Source organism: Betta splendens, chromosome 2, assembly GCF_900634795.4.
Source record: "Betta splendens chromosome 2, fBetSpl5.4, whole genome shotgun sequence".
NCBI lineage: Eukaryota > Metazoa > Chordata > Actinopteri > Anabantiformes > Osphronemidae > Betta > Betta splendens.
In genome coordinates, this window is record NC_040882.2 from 13,314,987 (window position 1) to 13,331,595 (window position 16,609).

The following is a 16,609-nucleotide window of genomic DNA, read 5'->3' on the forward strand; positions in this document are numbered from 1 at the left end:
GGTTGCCTTGCGTCCTCAAGTCAAACATTCTGACTATGACTCATATGAGTCATCAAATGAGATGTTTAGAACTATATAGGGCATGTTTCCTTCTAAAAAATGATGCTGCTCTTTGGTACATTCCATCATCCAGTGAAATGTAAGAGGCATGAAATGTAGTTAAAGACCTTAGAAGGGAGTCGAGTACCTTAAAATACCTGAGAAAGATTAAAAATTAAAGTGAAAAAGATGGTGTGAATTGAGGCATTAGGGTAAAAAAACAGGGCTAAACTGTAGTTGAAAGAGAAGAGACTCTTTGTTCAAAGACTCGGCAGTTCTCCTCACAACATTACATTCAGTTACATCAGCCACACCTAGGGTTCAGCCATACCCCACTGATCTCAAATACAAAGGGGAGAAACGCAGCAATCAAAAAGCTTTTCCCCATCCGTCTCTAGAACTGTTAAAAGAAGTTGAAACCCTGGACGTGGACACACAGACACACAAAGACACACAAACACGCCGTTTAGCGCCACTCAACGGATGTCGCATGACTAAAGTCTTGTTAAGGCCAGCTCGTTAGGAGAGGGCCATCTCCGTGGCAACAGCTCGGTGACATCACGCCTGTTGTATGACGCCTGTTCAAATGGACGCCATTTGTCAGTAGTAGGACATGTGTGTTTTTGGTTTAAAGTTAAGCAGCAAGGCTTTGGTGCATTGTTCAGCCTTAGGATGTTGGACAGGTGCGAGTTCAGTTTCAATCTTCTAGAGAAAGCAAACACCTGCCTGACTCTCGCTCCCTCTGATGTCATTTCTCAGAGCATTAGAGTAGTGTGTTTGTAAGTTGAACACACACACACACACTTTTCCACATCTTTTCCGCAGCAGGTCTTTATCAGTAGAACTTGTCATCGATGCGGAAGTGTGGCCTGGTGACATCATCGGGGTTGAGGAAGACGGATATGGATTTCCCGGGGTTCTCCGTGACCAGCTGTTGCAATCGCTGAGCCAGCTTGTCGTCCGAGGGCGAGATGATGCCATTGGTGGGGTGGTGTCTGGGGGAGCCGTGGCCATTGGTACTTGCGGTTAGTTCCTTCTTCAGCTGGCCTGCCTGCTGGGCTTGATCCAGAGCGGCACGGAGGTGCTCGCTGGGATCTGAGCGCACGTGAGCTAGTTTTCTGGCCACGAGCAGTGCCTGGCTGTCTGTCAGGTGCTCCAACATGTTGCACTGAGGCAAAAAGTAATTTGGGCAGTTTTTACTTAGGATGCAGTGAGCCAGGTCGTCTAGGAGACCTAGCAGGAGGCGACCAGGGGTGTCGGCATCAGTGCAAGACAGGTAGGCAGTAGGAAGGCGATCGCAGGCCCAGAAAAGAAGAGTGCGCAGGTGGTAGAGGCTGAGCCCTGTGCGAGGACGGGCCAAGATGCGAGACAGCACCGCCTTGGCTGCCTGAAAAGCCTGGGCCATGGGGAAGGGGATGCATTTCTTCAACTGGACCTGATAAAGAGAGAAAAAACATTTTAAGTAATAACAGTATTTAACACCGGTAATGCAGTTCAAGAGCAGGGTGCGATAATGGGGGAGAAAAATAGCAAAGACATAAATCCCCCACTGACCTCGCTACGGGAGAAGGCCAGCCTCCACTCTCTGTCAGGTCGGCCACCCAGCGGAGAGCAGCAGGGCAACAGATAAAAGCCAGATATAGCCTCCTCCTCTGTGATTTTACCATCCCAAAAGTGGTTGGCAGTCAGCCAGCCTTGGGCCACAGCAGGCCAGCCTCGAAACGACACCACTGGCAGCAGGTCATACAACACCCGGCTGGAGCCTGCCTGCAAGGAAGAAAGGGAATATTAAGACATTATTAACTCTTTTTTTTCTCATCTTAAAATGGTTAAAATCCTTTATCTTTACCTATAAGTAACATTTGAATTACATTTTCCCCTAATATTAATTGAGTCCACAACGGGGTTTTAGCTTCACCGTGTACCTGGAGGATGATGGTAGCGAGGGGTCCATTTCTCTCAAGTCTGTCTGGGGTGGGGATGCCTCTCTGGGGGCTGCGCCTCAACTCCTCAACAGCCTCACTCACCACACTCCAGAACCAGTCTGTCACAAGGGTGGGAGAAAAGTAGCACCCATCCAGAGACTGAGGAGAGTCCAGGGAGGGGATGGAGCCTTTACCTATTCAGAGGAAAGAGAAGAAACAAAATCAGGGTCTCATACGTAGGAACATTAAGTCAAGATCTTTAAATGCTTTGAGGCTGTCAGTGATTTCCTACTGCTTTACAGGCTACTCTATCCAACTCCTGTTTGAAAATAATAATTTATTGGTTAAGTAGTATAGGGATAATATTGATGAGGAAGAATAACAGGTAGACCAATTGGACCAAATGGGGTCCAATGATGAAAGAACACGCTCTCAACTGGGCCTGACTAAATCACCCCCAACTATCAACACAAACAGTGACAACGAATACTATAAAAAGGAAATGTGTGAAGCACATATTCCAATTTGCTGAAAATAAAGAGATTCATATCAATAAATGTCATGCATGTTTTTCGTCTCAGAAGTTTCAGACTCGCAAGCGATGCCGCAGTGTAATCTGGGAGCCGCAGAGTAATCTTTCAGTTGTTAAGTTACACTCATAAATGTTTCAGCGGTTATTATCTGGGGAGGGCTTTTCTCGTTTCAAGGAATGGGCCTCTGCTGCCGCTCGCCAAGCAAAATTGCATCATAACATCATGCATCAAATTATCGGAGAGAAACATGAGAAAAATTCGATCAACTCCTATCCCCGGTTCCCTGCGCTGCTCCAGTACCATGATCATTGTCCACTCTTATGCTGTACCTTGTCCTTTCCATCCATCCTTCCATCTACTGCATCAGTTTGTCAATCTTTATTTTTACTGCTGGTCTATTCTTTCTGTTCTTTTTTCATCAGTATTTTCTTAGCCTTTTTTATTTTAACCAGTATCTCCTTTATCTTTCTTTCTCCAAACATCACATCTATGTTCAACTTTTTCCTTTGTGTAGGACCAGGTATTTTACCCTCCCACTTTTTTTCTCCTTACCCATTTCCACTTCTTCCTCCTCATCCTCCTCAATGGGGCGTCCATTCTCTTCCTGGCAGCAAATGCTCCAGCGGGACAGTATGTTGGAGTCACAGAGGCGGAGGCTGAGCCACGAGTGACAGGGCGGGGAGTGTCTCATGTCCAGGGTGACTGGCTGGTTGCGATCATGGAGTTTCAGCGCAGGAACCAGTAGGGTGAAATCAAGGTCGAAGTCTGCCCCTCTGGCATAGTCCCCGAGATCCTCAGGGTTGAGGTCCAAGACGCCCTCGCGAGCTCCACCGGACAGCAGAAGGTACTCGTTGGCCACTGGGAGGCGCTGGTCCACTTTTTGGACTAAGCCTGTAAAGTGGGGATGGGGAGGAAACCAAAAGCAGAAACCCATCAAAATCAGTAAAATTCATATTCCGATCCATTTGGAGTTGTAGACGTGTTTACACCAGCAGAACTGATCTGAGGAGCAATGACCAGAAAGGTTCTGGAAAGTGTTTTCCCCTGCTCACAGATGCAGACATATTTAAATAAACTTCATATTCAGGTGCACAAATAAGCTCAGGATAACACAGACACACACAGACAGGTAATTGCACTGAAATATAAAAAGTTAGCAGCACTAGAAAATGCCCTGTGCATATATTTACGGGTATGAGAACTGCAGAATATTAACATAAGTAAGAGTGTGGGTAACCAAGGGCTGGACAGTAATGATAAATAAATGTAATTGCCTGCCTACGGAACTACTCTGCAAAGCATTCAGTCTAATGGCTAACTAAGGATGATGGACATGATTGGAAGATGGATTGCCAGTGTTGAAGATCATAAGAAACCAGCTTGTAACAAGTATATTAAAGAATAATAATCCCAGCCAGCTAACATCCATAGTGTATGATGGCTGCTGAGCTGTGGGAGTAGAGAGTTTTCAAGGAAGTCAGAGTGGGAGAAATCCAGCATATGATCATCTTATTATATTTCTACCATACTTTAGGCCCAGCTGTACCATGGTCTTCAAGAATGCCAACAGCCTTCCTCACTCATTGAACTTTTAAAGACGAGGAAAACTTGACTCCAAATCCCTTTATGGCTACTTAGCTATGTTGTGAACTTCCCAGGCGCTGGGCCCATGGGAAGCACAGTACTTGAGCCGAGTAAATTATGTTTTGCCAATTTAAAAGAGCAACTCAGAAAGACTTGATCCTACGGCCAAACCTGTGCCGGTCCATAACTAACTGCTAGGACCCTCAGCCAAATGTAGAGCATGGACACTTCAAAAAGGCTTCACAGGAGAAAGACTGTGAAACTTTGACTGCTTATCAATCCAGAGCAGTTAAGTGGGTGCACAAAGCTGCTAACATGACTCATCCAATCCAATTATATAGATGCACAACCTTGGTGGCAGGAAGCCATCTGATGCTTTTATGTAGAGGGGAGCGTGTCTCCAGGTATGAAACTATGTGAAAATGAATCAACAGAACCTCAGTCTTACCTCAGACAGTAATGCTGACCTATCGGCTGTGGTTCCACGGAAACATTGGAGCAGGAAAAACACCCGAATGCAAGAGTCTCAAACGAGAGTCACAATAGTCCTGATGAGAATCTCTCAAATGAAAGTGGCTTGTTTGACACCAACACTAGAAAAGTCGAAGAGGAAAAGAAAACAGGATGTTCATATTTCTCTGCAGAATCATCCTACCTCCTGACTACCAAGGCATAGTCTTAACTACAGTAGGTGCTCCCCCTGCACAGACCCTCATTCCAGTTCCACATACTGTACGTACAGTAGCATTTGCAACACTTTCACCTCAGTTTCCCTATATAAAAGCTAGAGTGAAAATGGAGAAACATTATCTGCTTTTATGGGGCAGATTGCTACAGTAAAATGACACAATGACCTTCAGATGCTCAGAGCAATTATTGAGGCACAATTCAGGACCTCGACAGTCCAGAGAGTTTCAAGGCTTTGGCTCTAGTCTGCGTTGCCTGAATGTGTTTATTAGACAATGAATATTCAATTTATGCATTTTTAACTGGCATAGATTAAATATCATATTCCTTACGATGGATCAAATAAAACACCTGATAAAAAAGTGATAGACTCTCTCAAGGCCAAAAAACTCATCAAGGTCCCCTTGCTCCATATACTGTAAGAGCTACAGTAGCTGACACATGCTGAGAATCAAAAAGTTCAACAAAGTCATATTTAACAACTAAAAGTGAATAATTGCTCAAACAGGCTCATATTTAACCGCTCTCCCCTCTGAAGACAGTGTTTGTGCATGCATCCTGTGAAACAAATTAGGACCAATCGATTATCAGAACTTGAAATCTGAAGGGGAATGGGCAGATCAAAAGGACAGCAGAGAGGGGAAAAAGAAGTCTGTCATAGGAAAGAACGGATCAGACGCCAGCCAGAGGGCAACAAATTTATAGCTGCGACTCCTCTGATTTGTTCGGTTTTATCTGCCACTGATGAATTGGGTCAAATAGGCGTGGAGAAGGAAAAGAGTGATGAAAAAGGGAATAAGAAGCATCTTATCTCTCCGGCATTGGCTTCAGTCAGCGAGTGGCACGCAGAGGAAAAACTCCATCAATTAGAGAGACTCCTCCAATCTCCACGCTGGCTGCAGAATGTTTGAGACAGTTCCAAGGAACACAATCTACTTTTTAATCCCAACTCTCCTATGAACGTCGCTCGCTGCTCTGCTGGGCATCTGCTAGCGAGCGAAGAGTCTGGGAATCGAGCTGGAATGGAGACAGCTTGGGCTGGTTTCACAGCCACGGATTAAACCTAATCCTCTAAAAAGACGTCTTTCAATGTAGATTTCCATTAGGGGGAAGTTTCCCTGTAAAAAGCTACAAGCCTTCACAGTCTGTACTGCAGGCTCACAGGTATGTACTGTAAACAGGCACATTTCATCCACGTGGCTCTGCCTGCCACCAGAGTGGACTCTAAATAAAAAAGCAAGCTCTGATACGTACATGGTTAAAGATTGTTTTATTCCCCTTTTTATTAAATGTATAAAGAAGCAGAGTAAAGTTTTTATAACTAAATCAACTAAAAAGCGAAATATATATTTTTTTTTAAAAGACGTCGTCAAAATAACTCTTTAGGAGTGAAAGCAAAAATAATAAATAGAGTGTAGAACATAATGTAAACCTTTATGTGGCTAATACAGCTGCATACTACAGTACTTTCAAGTTTCAAGGTTGCAAAATGCTTCTTCTAAAATAACCTTTGCCAGGAGACTAGGTTGGCGGAAAAACATCAATAACTCTGTCATCAATAAGTTGTCACAACATTAATGCTGAGAAATGACTGCAATTACCATAAACACATAAACAAACCACATAAAAGATCTGCAGACACGTCGACCTTACATCCCCACTCCTAACAAACCACCAACTACCAAATAGCACCAAAGGGAAAGGTTTGAGAAGATCAACATATTCTAGAACATCACGCTTCAATAAAGAGTAATGAGATTTTTAGGAAATGCGGTAAAAGGTTTGAGTGACAAATACATTTATATACAAAGCGCAGCTACCCACTCATCATTCTGAGCGGGCCACTTCAACCCCCCCTAAAAGTATGACAATACGTAAAACTGAAATGACAGTATTTGAAAAACTAATTTAATACGATTTCAAAATCAATAGATAATTTATGTGCACTAGAAAGCCCTGTTGTCATCTGTCTTGTGAGTGTGTTACAATTCAATACATTACTGTGTAATATCATGCAATGCAATAAACAGTTTGCTGTTAGGCTCCAGGTATTGGAGAAAAACTGGTGCCTCAATCATTGTTTACACTAGTTTTAAAATGATTTAAAAAAGTGTTTTTATTTAATGATTCAAACAAAAGCAGAACATTATGCCCCTAAATTGAACACACATACAGTACACTATGGAACGCAAGTACATATGTCTCCAGATATTTATCCTGCTCTCTGCTAAGAAAAGCTCGGGATCCACAGCAGAGGCATTGTGGGAACGACTTCTTCCTCCATCACAAACTTTGCAGAGTCAGAATAGGATGCCACACATCTGGTTTGATAGACTCTAAAATAGATCCATAAGTCTCTCCGGAAAATGGGATTGCTCTAAATAACTTGGGTGTGTTGTTGTTACTAAAAGGGAATGTGAAAGAACGGTGACGCAGCTCAAAAAGAAACGGCTGCAGGAACAACTCAGAGGTAGGCAAAGCTGATAATCACATTTAGTAATACATGGATTTATAATTAGTAATCAAGGCTGTGGAGGAATGAAAACGCACAGGTTTATGCACAATCTTCATGTTGTTAAAAATTCATCACATTCATAAATGCAAGATAGAAATCCAGGGTCCACTTTCTACAATGCAGACTGCAGGATCTGAGTCAAGAGAAGAGCCTCAGAGTTTATAAAAATACGCTTTTCATAATGCTAAATTTATCAAGACGTATTTTCAAAAGATGTTGAATAGTTTAGTAGCTAAATCTGTTTCAGCGTAACGTCACTGTTCTACATGATTACATGATTTTAAAAGCTGAGGCTCAGTTAGCAGCTGTACTGAAGTAGGACAGTCGCCTTCATTCAACACTGGGAGCAGTAAACAGAGGAGAAGCAGAAAATCTATTTGAAAGTTACATTCACAAGCGTTGTTGCACTTCTGCTACCTCTGTGTGACCTCACTGCTACTCTAGACAATAAAAATCAAATATAACAGCGTGGCAGGCCATAACAGTCACTTTAAAAAGGCGTCGCATCCCAAAAGGAGAAATTCAATACGTTACAAGAGACTCCTATGTAGTCTCAGCCAGATGGTATCGGTGGTTTTCATCCGGCACTTCTCGCAGCCCGGCTTCGCACGCTAATAGCAGGATTAATCCCAGACAAGCGCTGAAAGGTGAGCCATTCCACCTGCTCGCTGTTTATGAATTCATATCAAGGCAGGAGATTAGCTCCAAAATAGGCCTTTTAGAAGGCGACAAATGAGAAGTTCCAATTTCATCAGCCTGGGAGACGGGGGGGGGGCGTCAGATCACTGAGTCAGGTGTTTGTGAGCTCTTGACAGTGTGTGAATGTGTTTAATACAAGGCGCGGGGCTGCGGGTGATGACAGACGTGGTGTGTCTAAACCACCTGCAGAGAGAGAGAAGATGCGGGAAACTGTCAGTGGCTTCCAGCTTCTCACCGCGCCTTTGATGCCAGCTACACTGTGATTTCATGTCCCGCTAAATGACAGGCAATTATCACCGAAGCAAAAAAAAAGTGTCACAGCAGTCTGGTTTTCCCATCTTATGGCCACAGCAGCCCTTTAAGAAAGCAGGCTCAATTGATTGCAACTTTTGATATTTCCATTAAGTGAGGGCAAAAGGAGTGCGAAAGCCTTCGTAAAGTCCAATTAAATCTTACATTAACCTATTATTAAGTAATTAACTCTTAACCTTATATAAACCCACATCCTCCTCAGGCTCTATTATAAGCAATTAGCAAGCCAAGCAGCCAGAAAACATCAGAGTGTTCAGACTTCATGTTGTGAAGGCCATTATCGTGTACATTTAATTCCAACATTTCTGCTCTTCGATCTACACTCAGAAGAGACGTCTGTGTGTTCCTCTGGTACCAGAGTCATTTCAGCTCATATTGTGTCACAAGCAACATTCAGCTTAATGAAGCCAGAGGGTTGCTCAATCTTACGCTCACTGACTGAGGCAAAATTAGAGCTGATTTTTATATTAAAGGCTTAGTCACTTAGTCTGTTAGGAAATTCAGCAGTTGGAAATTCTTCATCCTTCATGTTTTATTTTGAGCAGAGGCTCAGTGAAGCTTTCTCTGAGCAAATGGAGACAGATATGAGAATAGTCAAAATAGTTCTTAAAGACTAACGAGAACAGTAAGTCTTCAAACATTTCAATGAACCCGTTTGAAATGAAAGACAAACTATCCGTCAGCAGCACAGCTCATCACATTATGAAGATACTTTTTTTTTTTTTTTTATTAAGGATTACTGAAAAGTGTCAGCCGCTACGTGAGATGCTGTTATCAGCTGACAGCTACTACCCAAATGATTTTTTTCCCCTTCTTGGTTCAGCAGTGCGTATGAAAAAGCAGAAATTACAATGTCAGCCTCAGTTATTAAAATGAGCAGGATGGCAGATAACCTGTCAGGCAGTGTGAAAACATTTTAGTTAAACTGCCAAATTCAGTCAAGTCATATTTAATTAAATACAACGAGAGACGTTTAATGAGTGATGTGATGTGAGTCTGTTGCCATGTGTCGTCATAGGAGACGTCCGACAGCTGCTGGTAGATTTGTTATAAAGCCTCCTGTAACAGAGGCTGTGAACTCCGTACAATGAACACTAACCCATCTACGCTTCGCATTCATTTTTAATGAGGTGTCAGACAATCTAACCATTTAATGCTGCCAAAAAAAAAGGTGTCAATGAACAACAATGGCCATCGAGGCAAGATGCTGCTCATCTGTGCTGCTTGGCACCAGGGCGCCGAAAACTGAGCACAAACAAAGCCTAAATAATCGCATTCAAATATTTCACTCATTTACTGTTGCAGTGCCATGAAACTGGCCTGGCTGCCAGATGAACACGGGCTCGCCAATCCAAACTGGCACCAACACAAAATTAATCAGCCAGGCGGGCCATGTGGGCGCCCGAGCCGATCCAAAATCACACAATAAGTAAATAAATGAAGGCAAACTACGAGTCGACTCTGAGCAGGAAGTCGCAGCAGAGGCGACAGCGCAGCGCTGTGAATCACGGCGACGTCCACCTGTGCTAACGGGCCGGAGCTAGCCGACCATACGGCGCAGCAGGCGAAACGAGCAGCTGAGACACAGCCGCTGTTGTGGTGCTTAAGATTCAACTGCGGCTGAGCTTCTTCCTCCAAAATAAAATATGCATTGCATCATGTGAAAGTTTGTGAACCTTTAGAGATGTCACAAAAAGTTTTAGAAGAGAAAAATTTAGTGCAAAATAAAACGCGCCCGATATTAAAGTGCAGAGAGAGAACTTTGGATGCTCTGCTGTGACTTTAGGATTTCTTTTTGTTAACTCGCATGAATGCGAGAAGCAAAACAAACCCAACAGGAAATGATACAGTCTCAGGAGGACTTCCAAATATTACAAATGTCAAAACAGAGTCTTTCAAAAGCATTTATAAGCTGGATTCATTCAACCTGGAATTACAATGACTAATAAGGCATTCTTTATGTGCAGACAATGGTTTACTGTACATCTTACAGCAAATAGACATCACTTTTTGCTAAGTGGAAGCTAAACACTGCAAGACCATAGAAAATCTGTGGGACTCTAGTGGAACTGATAAATATGCAGGGCCTGCTACATCACTAATGCACACAGACTTAAGCAGGCTTTCTTTTGTTTTGACTGTGTTTTGTTTTTTTTCAGTTTCCACCACAGATCAAGGTGAACTTTTGACTTCCCTGCCTCACTAACTTGGAGCAATGCAACTCAGGAGCTACAGTACTGATGCCAACCCCCGTCTAACTGCCTCCAACTATCACTGCTGGAAACGCAAATAATGATACGAGATGACTAGCCGGTAAACAGATGTGAAGGTCAGAGTCGGACAGAGGGACAAACAATTGAAGATGTTTTTGCAGGAACAGATGAACTGTGGACTGTGCATTTCTACAACAGGTAGAATAGAACTTTATTTCATTATGTCATTGTACAGGTACAAACGAAATTATGAGTTCACCCAGCAATGGTTCACAAAAGAAAAGAGAGCTGTGTAAAAGATAAATAGGAGGAGAGAACAAAAAAATAAATAAATACTCGCATCACGGCCAGCTCCATCCTGATTTAAATTTAATTTTTTTGGCAAACGAGAAAAGAAAAACAGGCCGTGGGCATAAGAGACAAATGAAATGCAGTCTAATATTTGATTGCACTGTAGCCTCCATCCAAATCATATCTACATTTTCACAAAGCACTGGCCTCTGACCATGAACCTTTGAGCTTTAGACCCTGAATCATCCAGGTAAATTTCCTGCACTGGTACAGTGGCCTCTTTTCTTTTGTCTGCTGTGTACTCAAAACAACAAACATCCAACAGGTTCTAAAAATCTCCTTGTGCAACAGGTTATGTTTCTTGTATTATGTATAACAAATTCCAAACTGGGGCTGAAACAACAGTACAGTGCTCATGACTTTTTAAAAACCTGGATCAAAAGGTTTTGCCATCATCAGGAGACGATGAACCCTGAACTGAACTCTCTCAAGCAAGCTAACAAACTTTATGATCTAAACTCTGGGTTGAGGCGATAGCTGAGCCGAGCGCCAGATCTTCTGCTTCGCCGGCAGTGTGGATCTATTTCTGCCTTCATCAGACTTTTGTTTTTCAAAATATATATACAGTAGCCCCCACCGCGCTCGCCTGAAGGCAAAGCTCAGTGTTTACTCAAACGCAGGGTAAATAAGAGCCTCCTCTTGGATCTGACAGCCTGTGAAGAAATTCACTGGGTGCATGTGTGTGTGTGTGTGTGTGTGTGTGTGTGTGAGTTTAATCTCCTTTCTCTTCCCCTTTTCCCTGACAGTCTGCAAAGCCCAGTGGAGATCCCTCAGCAGCTTAAACTTTACAAAAGCCTAGCAAGCGCAGCCACAGTCACTCATGTTCAGCATCCACACATGTGTGCACACACCATCACCTATGCGGTAGCGGCGAGGGTCCCCCAGTAGGCTGACACGCCGCAACAAGGCCCTTAACACATGGCATTTGTTTTCAGTGTTGCCTTCATGGTCCGCTGCGTCTTGAGAGGTACCGAGTTGTTAATGCAGCTGTCTCTGCATACTTTACTTAATATTCCTACAGTAAGTCCAACACAAACCATTTCCCTCCTTTCTGCCTCCCCCCTCTCACATACTCTGGGCTGTCACAGCAGGCGCCAAGGCACAAGATATCAAAATGCCAACAAACCACTGGTGATTATGCCAGCACCCGCCTCATCTCTGAGAGAAGTACAGGAAAATCCAAGAGAGCGCCGCAGCAGACGAGGCAGAGGGCTTCACGCCGGCATTGTGAAAGATGAAATCATGAACAAGAAGGAAAAGAAGTAAAAAATAAAGTTTCTGCAGGAAAAAAAAAGAGAAAACTGACAGGAGGAAAAACAGACCTGGATTCTCCCTGAGGAATTTGGCCTGTTTGCCAAAGCTATTTCAGTTTTGTGAGACGACTGAAGCACAAGAACCCAGAGATGTCTGTGAAGCAATGCTTGACTGCTAATCTGTCAGTGACACCTTAAGTGTGTGACAACAAGAGGAAAATAAAGACGCGGTACAAGGGGAATGTGCGAGTTTAAAAAAAAAAAAAAAAAAAGGACCCGAACACGGAAACGGGTCATTAGAGAATGTGAAAGTAAACGACACAAATATGTCAGGACACTGGTCAAACATGATTCACTTCCAGTGTGACAGAGGATGCCGACGCTGACGTGAGAGCAGGGAGGGGGTAGAGTGCCACCTATTGGACAAACAAACAGACTTCAATTTTCATTCAGCGACTGACAATTAGAACAATACACCTGAGGCGGAGCTTGTGTCAGTATTTCAGATCACTCATGTACATCAGCAAGCCTCAACAACAGAGTAGAAAGGTGCCATGCAAATATGGATCACAGAACAGCCGTGTTTTAAATCCAACATGTCATTTAGAATTGAATTGACGTCTGAAAGACGTCAAATCTGCATGTCTCAAACTGTTACGTTCACACACTGACACAAGGGGGAACCTCTCCTTTTCACTGTGATAATATGTCTGCCAGAGGATTAAACTGACAATATTGTACCTGGGCCATCGTTTCCATGCAGAGGAAGCTTAAAGCAGTCACCGTGTTCGTCATGCTGTGTCACAACATGAGTCACAGAATGGGTCTGCACAAAGTCGCCATGCACTAATGACAGCAGATACTTGGAGCCCAGGAGTTTGACGCAGTAGGCTGGAAATCTAACACTGTCTGTTGTAAGAGGAGCTTAGTCTGCATCTCATCACAGACAGTGAGGGATACAGTATCAGTGATGGGACAGGCCAAGGTTTAGCTGCATTTTAAGATCATTAAAAGAAGTTGTTGAGTGATTTCTTACAACAGTGCACCATAAAACAAAAGAGCAAAATTATGAGCTGCATCACTAATTACATGTATATATATTTTAGACATTTCAGGACAGAGAAATCAGCTCACTGGACATTAATGCTGCTACCGGACACCTCCTGAAGTAAGAAAGTGTGACTACTAAATACATGTATAACCAAATTTGCAAAAGCCAGGAACAGAGTCCACAATATGCAATGAAGGCGCTTCTCTGTGAGTTATGCTTCTGTTTTCATCTTTGCCAAGACTCCACGTGAAAAACTATGTATTTATAAAGGCCATACATCAGGTGTCGAACGAAAGACCAGCAAATGGCGCTTCCACATACACACGCACACACACCCAGCATCAGTAGCACAGTGACCGAGGCTCTAAATGTCTTCCATGCAATTCGTCACAACAGCCGTCGAGTTTATTAGCAGTTAAGTGATAGAGCCTTTGTTGTCCCGATGAATAATTGCTGTCCAAAAGGTTAGTACTGCATTCAAATCAAAATCCATTACATGTATGATGGAAAAGACTACAGTACACAGTATATAGTGCAGCTATTTGTTAACTTGAAATGCATGAGTGTCAGTCAAGCAAGAAAATAAACTGCAGAAAGTAGAATTCAAACAGGATTTTCTGCGCTAAACCCGCCGCCCACATAATCACTAGTCGTATCGTGCCACACTTTCCAACAACAGTTTACAGCAGCGGCTCTCAGTGCATCGCAGCTCTGCAGTGATGTGGGGCATTAGTCTAATCCAGTGTGCTTTGTTTGTCGACGTACCAAGCATGTTGAAGATAAAGTCTTTGGCTGTGTGGACCTCCAAGGCCGTTTGATCGCCAAACTCGCCCTGCTCCAGCAACACCAGCTCGGACACCTGCGCCGACAGCTGCTCCAGGGTGGCTCCTGACCGGAAGTCCACCTCCGACAGCTTCTTGGCAGGGGCTGGGGACCGCGGTGCCACCGCGCTCATTAGGGACTCCATCGTTACAACCCTGGATCGGAGCGGGGAAAGACAGATTCACTTTGATTGTGCTAAAGATCCAGCATCACAAACGATTCGGCCTCGCCGTCGACACCAGTAGCGGCTTCAATGCCCAGAACCCACAGCGGAGCTCTGTACTGTTTTTAGCATTGTGGTTAAACTGATGTAATGTTGTTGCACTGAATAACGGCTGCCTTATTTTCAACTGCCTTGTGTGAATCATGAGACGCGTCCACTTCAAAATCAGGTCACTTCAGGGAACAAAAACAAACATATTACAAGCAAAACATACGATGCCAATGGATCAACGCCCTGTTAATGAGCCTAATGCCTAGTTTTAGCAGGACTACTAAAAGTTGGATGCATGTTTATTTGTTAGAGTCCAACTTAAACCAAGTCTGGTTGTTTGTTTTCTGACGAGAAGAAAAGCACAAGATTAAATTTGTCTCTGACATTTAAAATAAAGTGGACGTCGACTAAGGGTTAAGTGGTTTGAGCTATAACTTTATAAACAGGTCAAGGAGCGCTTTGCCTCTGCATTCCAGCACATTAGTGTTTAGTGATTTACCGCGATGTAGCCGGGTTTAACTCAAGTGGATGCTTTGATGAATAATTAAAACGACGCGTTTTGTTGCCGTTTTAAGAGTGACGCTGCTAAATACGCGCACAAAGTAGCGGGCTGAAAGTGAAGTTGTGGTGTAAACAAAGCTCGGTGGAGTGGAACGTCTCTGCCCCACCGAACTGGGTCAATTAGCGAGCGAGCTTCTAGCTGCTAAGCTAATAGCCGAGCAAATTAGCCAGCTTTCTGCCTGCTAGGAAACATTAGCTTAACTAATTACACAATTCGTAGCACACAATGAATTGGCCTGCGTTGCCTCGGACAAACACATAAACGCTGCTGTGGCGTTTTAGCGGAGCAGACCGCGAGTGTAACGTCGGGACGGTGCCTCGCCCACCGAGGCTAATTTCTTTGATTAGCCAATATTAGCCAAGTAGCAGCTTGATAAGATTAGCGTGCTAGCTAACAGGAAAGAAGGGAACGGTAGGGACGAAACTCGCGCACGACGTGGACGCGAACACACGGGCGCGCGCGCACACACACACACGTTAAGGGCTGTAGACACACACGGTCGCGCACATGCGTTGAGCTCGCGTGTCGTTAGCTCGCGAGTCGCGGATCGGGGGGTGAAATGATTAGCTGTCAGGCTAAAACTGCCAAACACACGCAAACACACACACACACCCTTATCACGGTGACGGGAGAGCGCTCCTTCGCTATCTCGTAGCTTCGCTGTTGTTATGATCGCCGGGCTTCAGTCCGCCTGCTTCAGCTGTCATTTCCAACAGGTTCCCGGCGCCGCCTTCCCCCCGGCAACACCAGCCCAGAAATCACGGTCCTACTCGCAGGATCCCGGGATTAGGCGCACGTGCGGCACACGCGCACTCCTCTGCTGAAGCGCCGACGGATTTGTGAGGGCAGGTTTGTGATTAAATGCGTGTCCGCGTCCTCGCTAAGAAGATCTGGCAGGAATGAGGTTGCGGGGCGGTTTCTCCCCGGCGCCGCTCGTGTTGTTGTGCGTGAAAGGAGTCCAGCAGCTGATTGCGTCCCCTCCCTTTGATTGGTTAAAACACCTGCGGACAGGACACTATGGAGCTAAGGAGGAAACGCGTTCTCACGGAATGGAATTCCTGTGTAATTAGGAAAAGTTTAAGAATGCACAGCAGCAGGGTGCGTGGAAAAGGCACAATTTGTATATTTATTCATGTGTCTGGGAGTGTGATTAGCTGATAGAATGCAGATGACGATATCATATGTGTTGTTGCATTATAAGATGGATTTGCAGCTGACAGCAATTCTAATCAACAACTAATCTTAGTAGATAAACTTTATATAAAGTACATTCTTTAACAACAATCAACTGCTCTCCAGTACACCATGTATATCACACACCATGCTGTACACAAAACATTTCTTTTCTATTCAGTTTTTAATGCTTGATGCATTGATTGATTGTACTACTGTACCACACAAAACAACAAAATTCACCATGAACTGTTAAAATTGGTGGTTTTCAACTCTTGAACAAATTGTTTTGGTAAAAAATGGAAAATAAAGTTCATATACTGTGTTTTAATGTCTGAGTATTTCTTATTTATACCATTCATACACCTAAACTCACTGGACATCTTAACAGCAGAGCAGATATATTACCTACTGTATTAAGTTTTATAATAATAATATATAACTTTATTACTCCCACATTTGGGAAATTATCCCCTGCATCTTAGCCCATCCCATGGAGGTGACTTGTACTGTAGCAGAAGCGGAGCTTGAACCTGGGACCCCTGGCTGATCATCTGCTTACTGAGCTACCAGGTCACCATAACTACTGAGTTATTATAATTTCATAACTCCTAACACCCGAAGGGCAGGATAGAGCAGGAGTTCAAGTGTGGGATTTCTTAGCTTCATTCCCCAG

The 16,609-nt window shown here is 43.8% G+C and overlaps 1 protein-coding gene and 1 long non-coding RNA gene across 4 annotated transcripts; one reads left to right on the forward strand and one right to left on the reverse strand.

Annotated features, from left to right (window-relative positions):
- Nucleotides 1-29: 29 nt before the first annotated feature.
- On the reverse strand, nucleotides 30-15,771 carry tmem102 (transmembrane protein 102). Of its 3 annotated transcripts, none has more exons than XM_029130227.3 (6): nucleotides 15,373-15,771; nucleotides 13,928-14,139; nucleotides 3,050-3,388; nucleotides 1,965-2,158; nucleotides 1,594-1,806; nucleotides 30-1,474 (listed from the first exon to the last, which is right to left on the reverse strand). In XM_029130227.3, exons 2-6 carry the CDS (start codon nucleotides 14,127-14,129, stop codon nucleotides 875-877), a joined length of 1,548 nt encoding a protein of 515 aa, XP_028986060.1. In that variant the 5' UTR covers nucleotides 14,130-14,139; nucleotides 15,373-15,771; the 3' UTR covers nucleotides 30-874. The 3 variants fall into 3 exon arrangements, with proteins under 3 accessions (XP_028986060.1, XP_028986077.1, XP_028986068.1); XM_029130244.3 differs by lacking the exon at nucleotides 15,373-15,771 and adding an exon at nucleotides 14,698-15,363; XM_029130235.3 differs by lacking the exon at nucleotides 15,373-15,771 and having other exon boundaries at nucleotides 13,928-15,362.
- LOC114843577 (uncharacterized) lies at nucleotides 6,952-10,589 on the forward strand. The gene is made up of 3 exons (XR_003783603.3): nucleotides 6,952-7,092; nucleotides 7,180-7,238; nucleotides 10,454-10,589. It is a non-coding gene; the product is annotated as an uncharacterized LOC114843577 (long non-coding RNA).
- Nucleotides 15,772-16,609: the final 838 nt, after the last annotated feature.

What these genes read in the sequence shown, in the direction of transcription:
- tmem102 (XM_029130227.3), bottom strand. Translation starts at nt 14,129, where the DNA reads ATGGAGTCCCTAATGAGCGCGGTGGCACCGCGGTCCCCAGCCCCTGCC. An exon ending in CTTTATCTTCAACATGCTTG is followed by an intron (nt 3,389 to 13,927) that starts GTACGTCGACAA and finishes CCCACTTTACAG; the next exon opens with GCTTAGTCCAAAAAGTGGAC. An exon ending in TCGCTACCATCATCCTCCAG is followed by an intron (nt 1,807 to 1,964) that starts GTACACGGTGAA and finishes TCTTCCTTGCAG; the next exon opens with GCAGGCTCCAGCCGGGTGTT.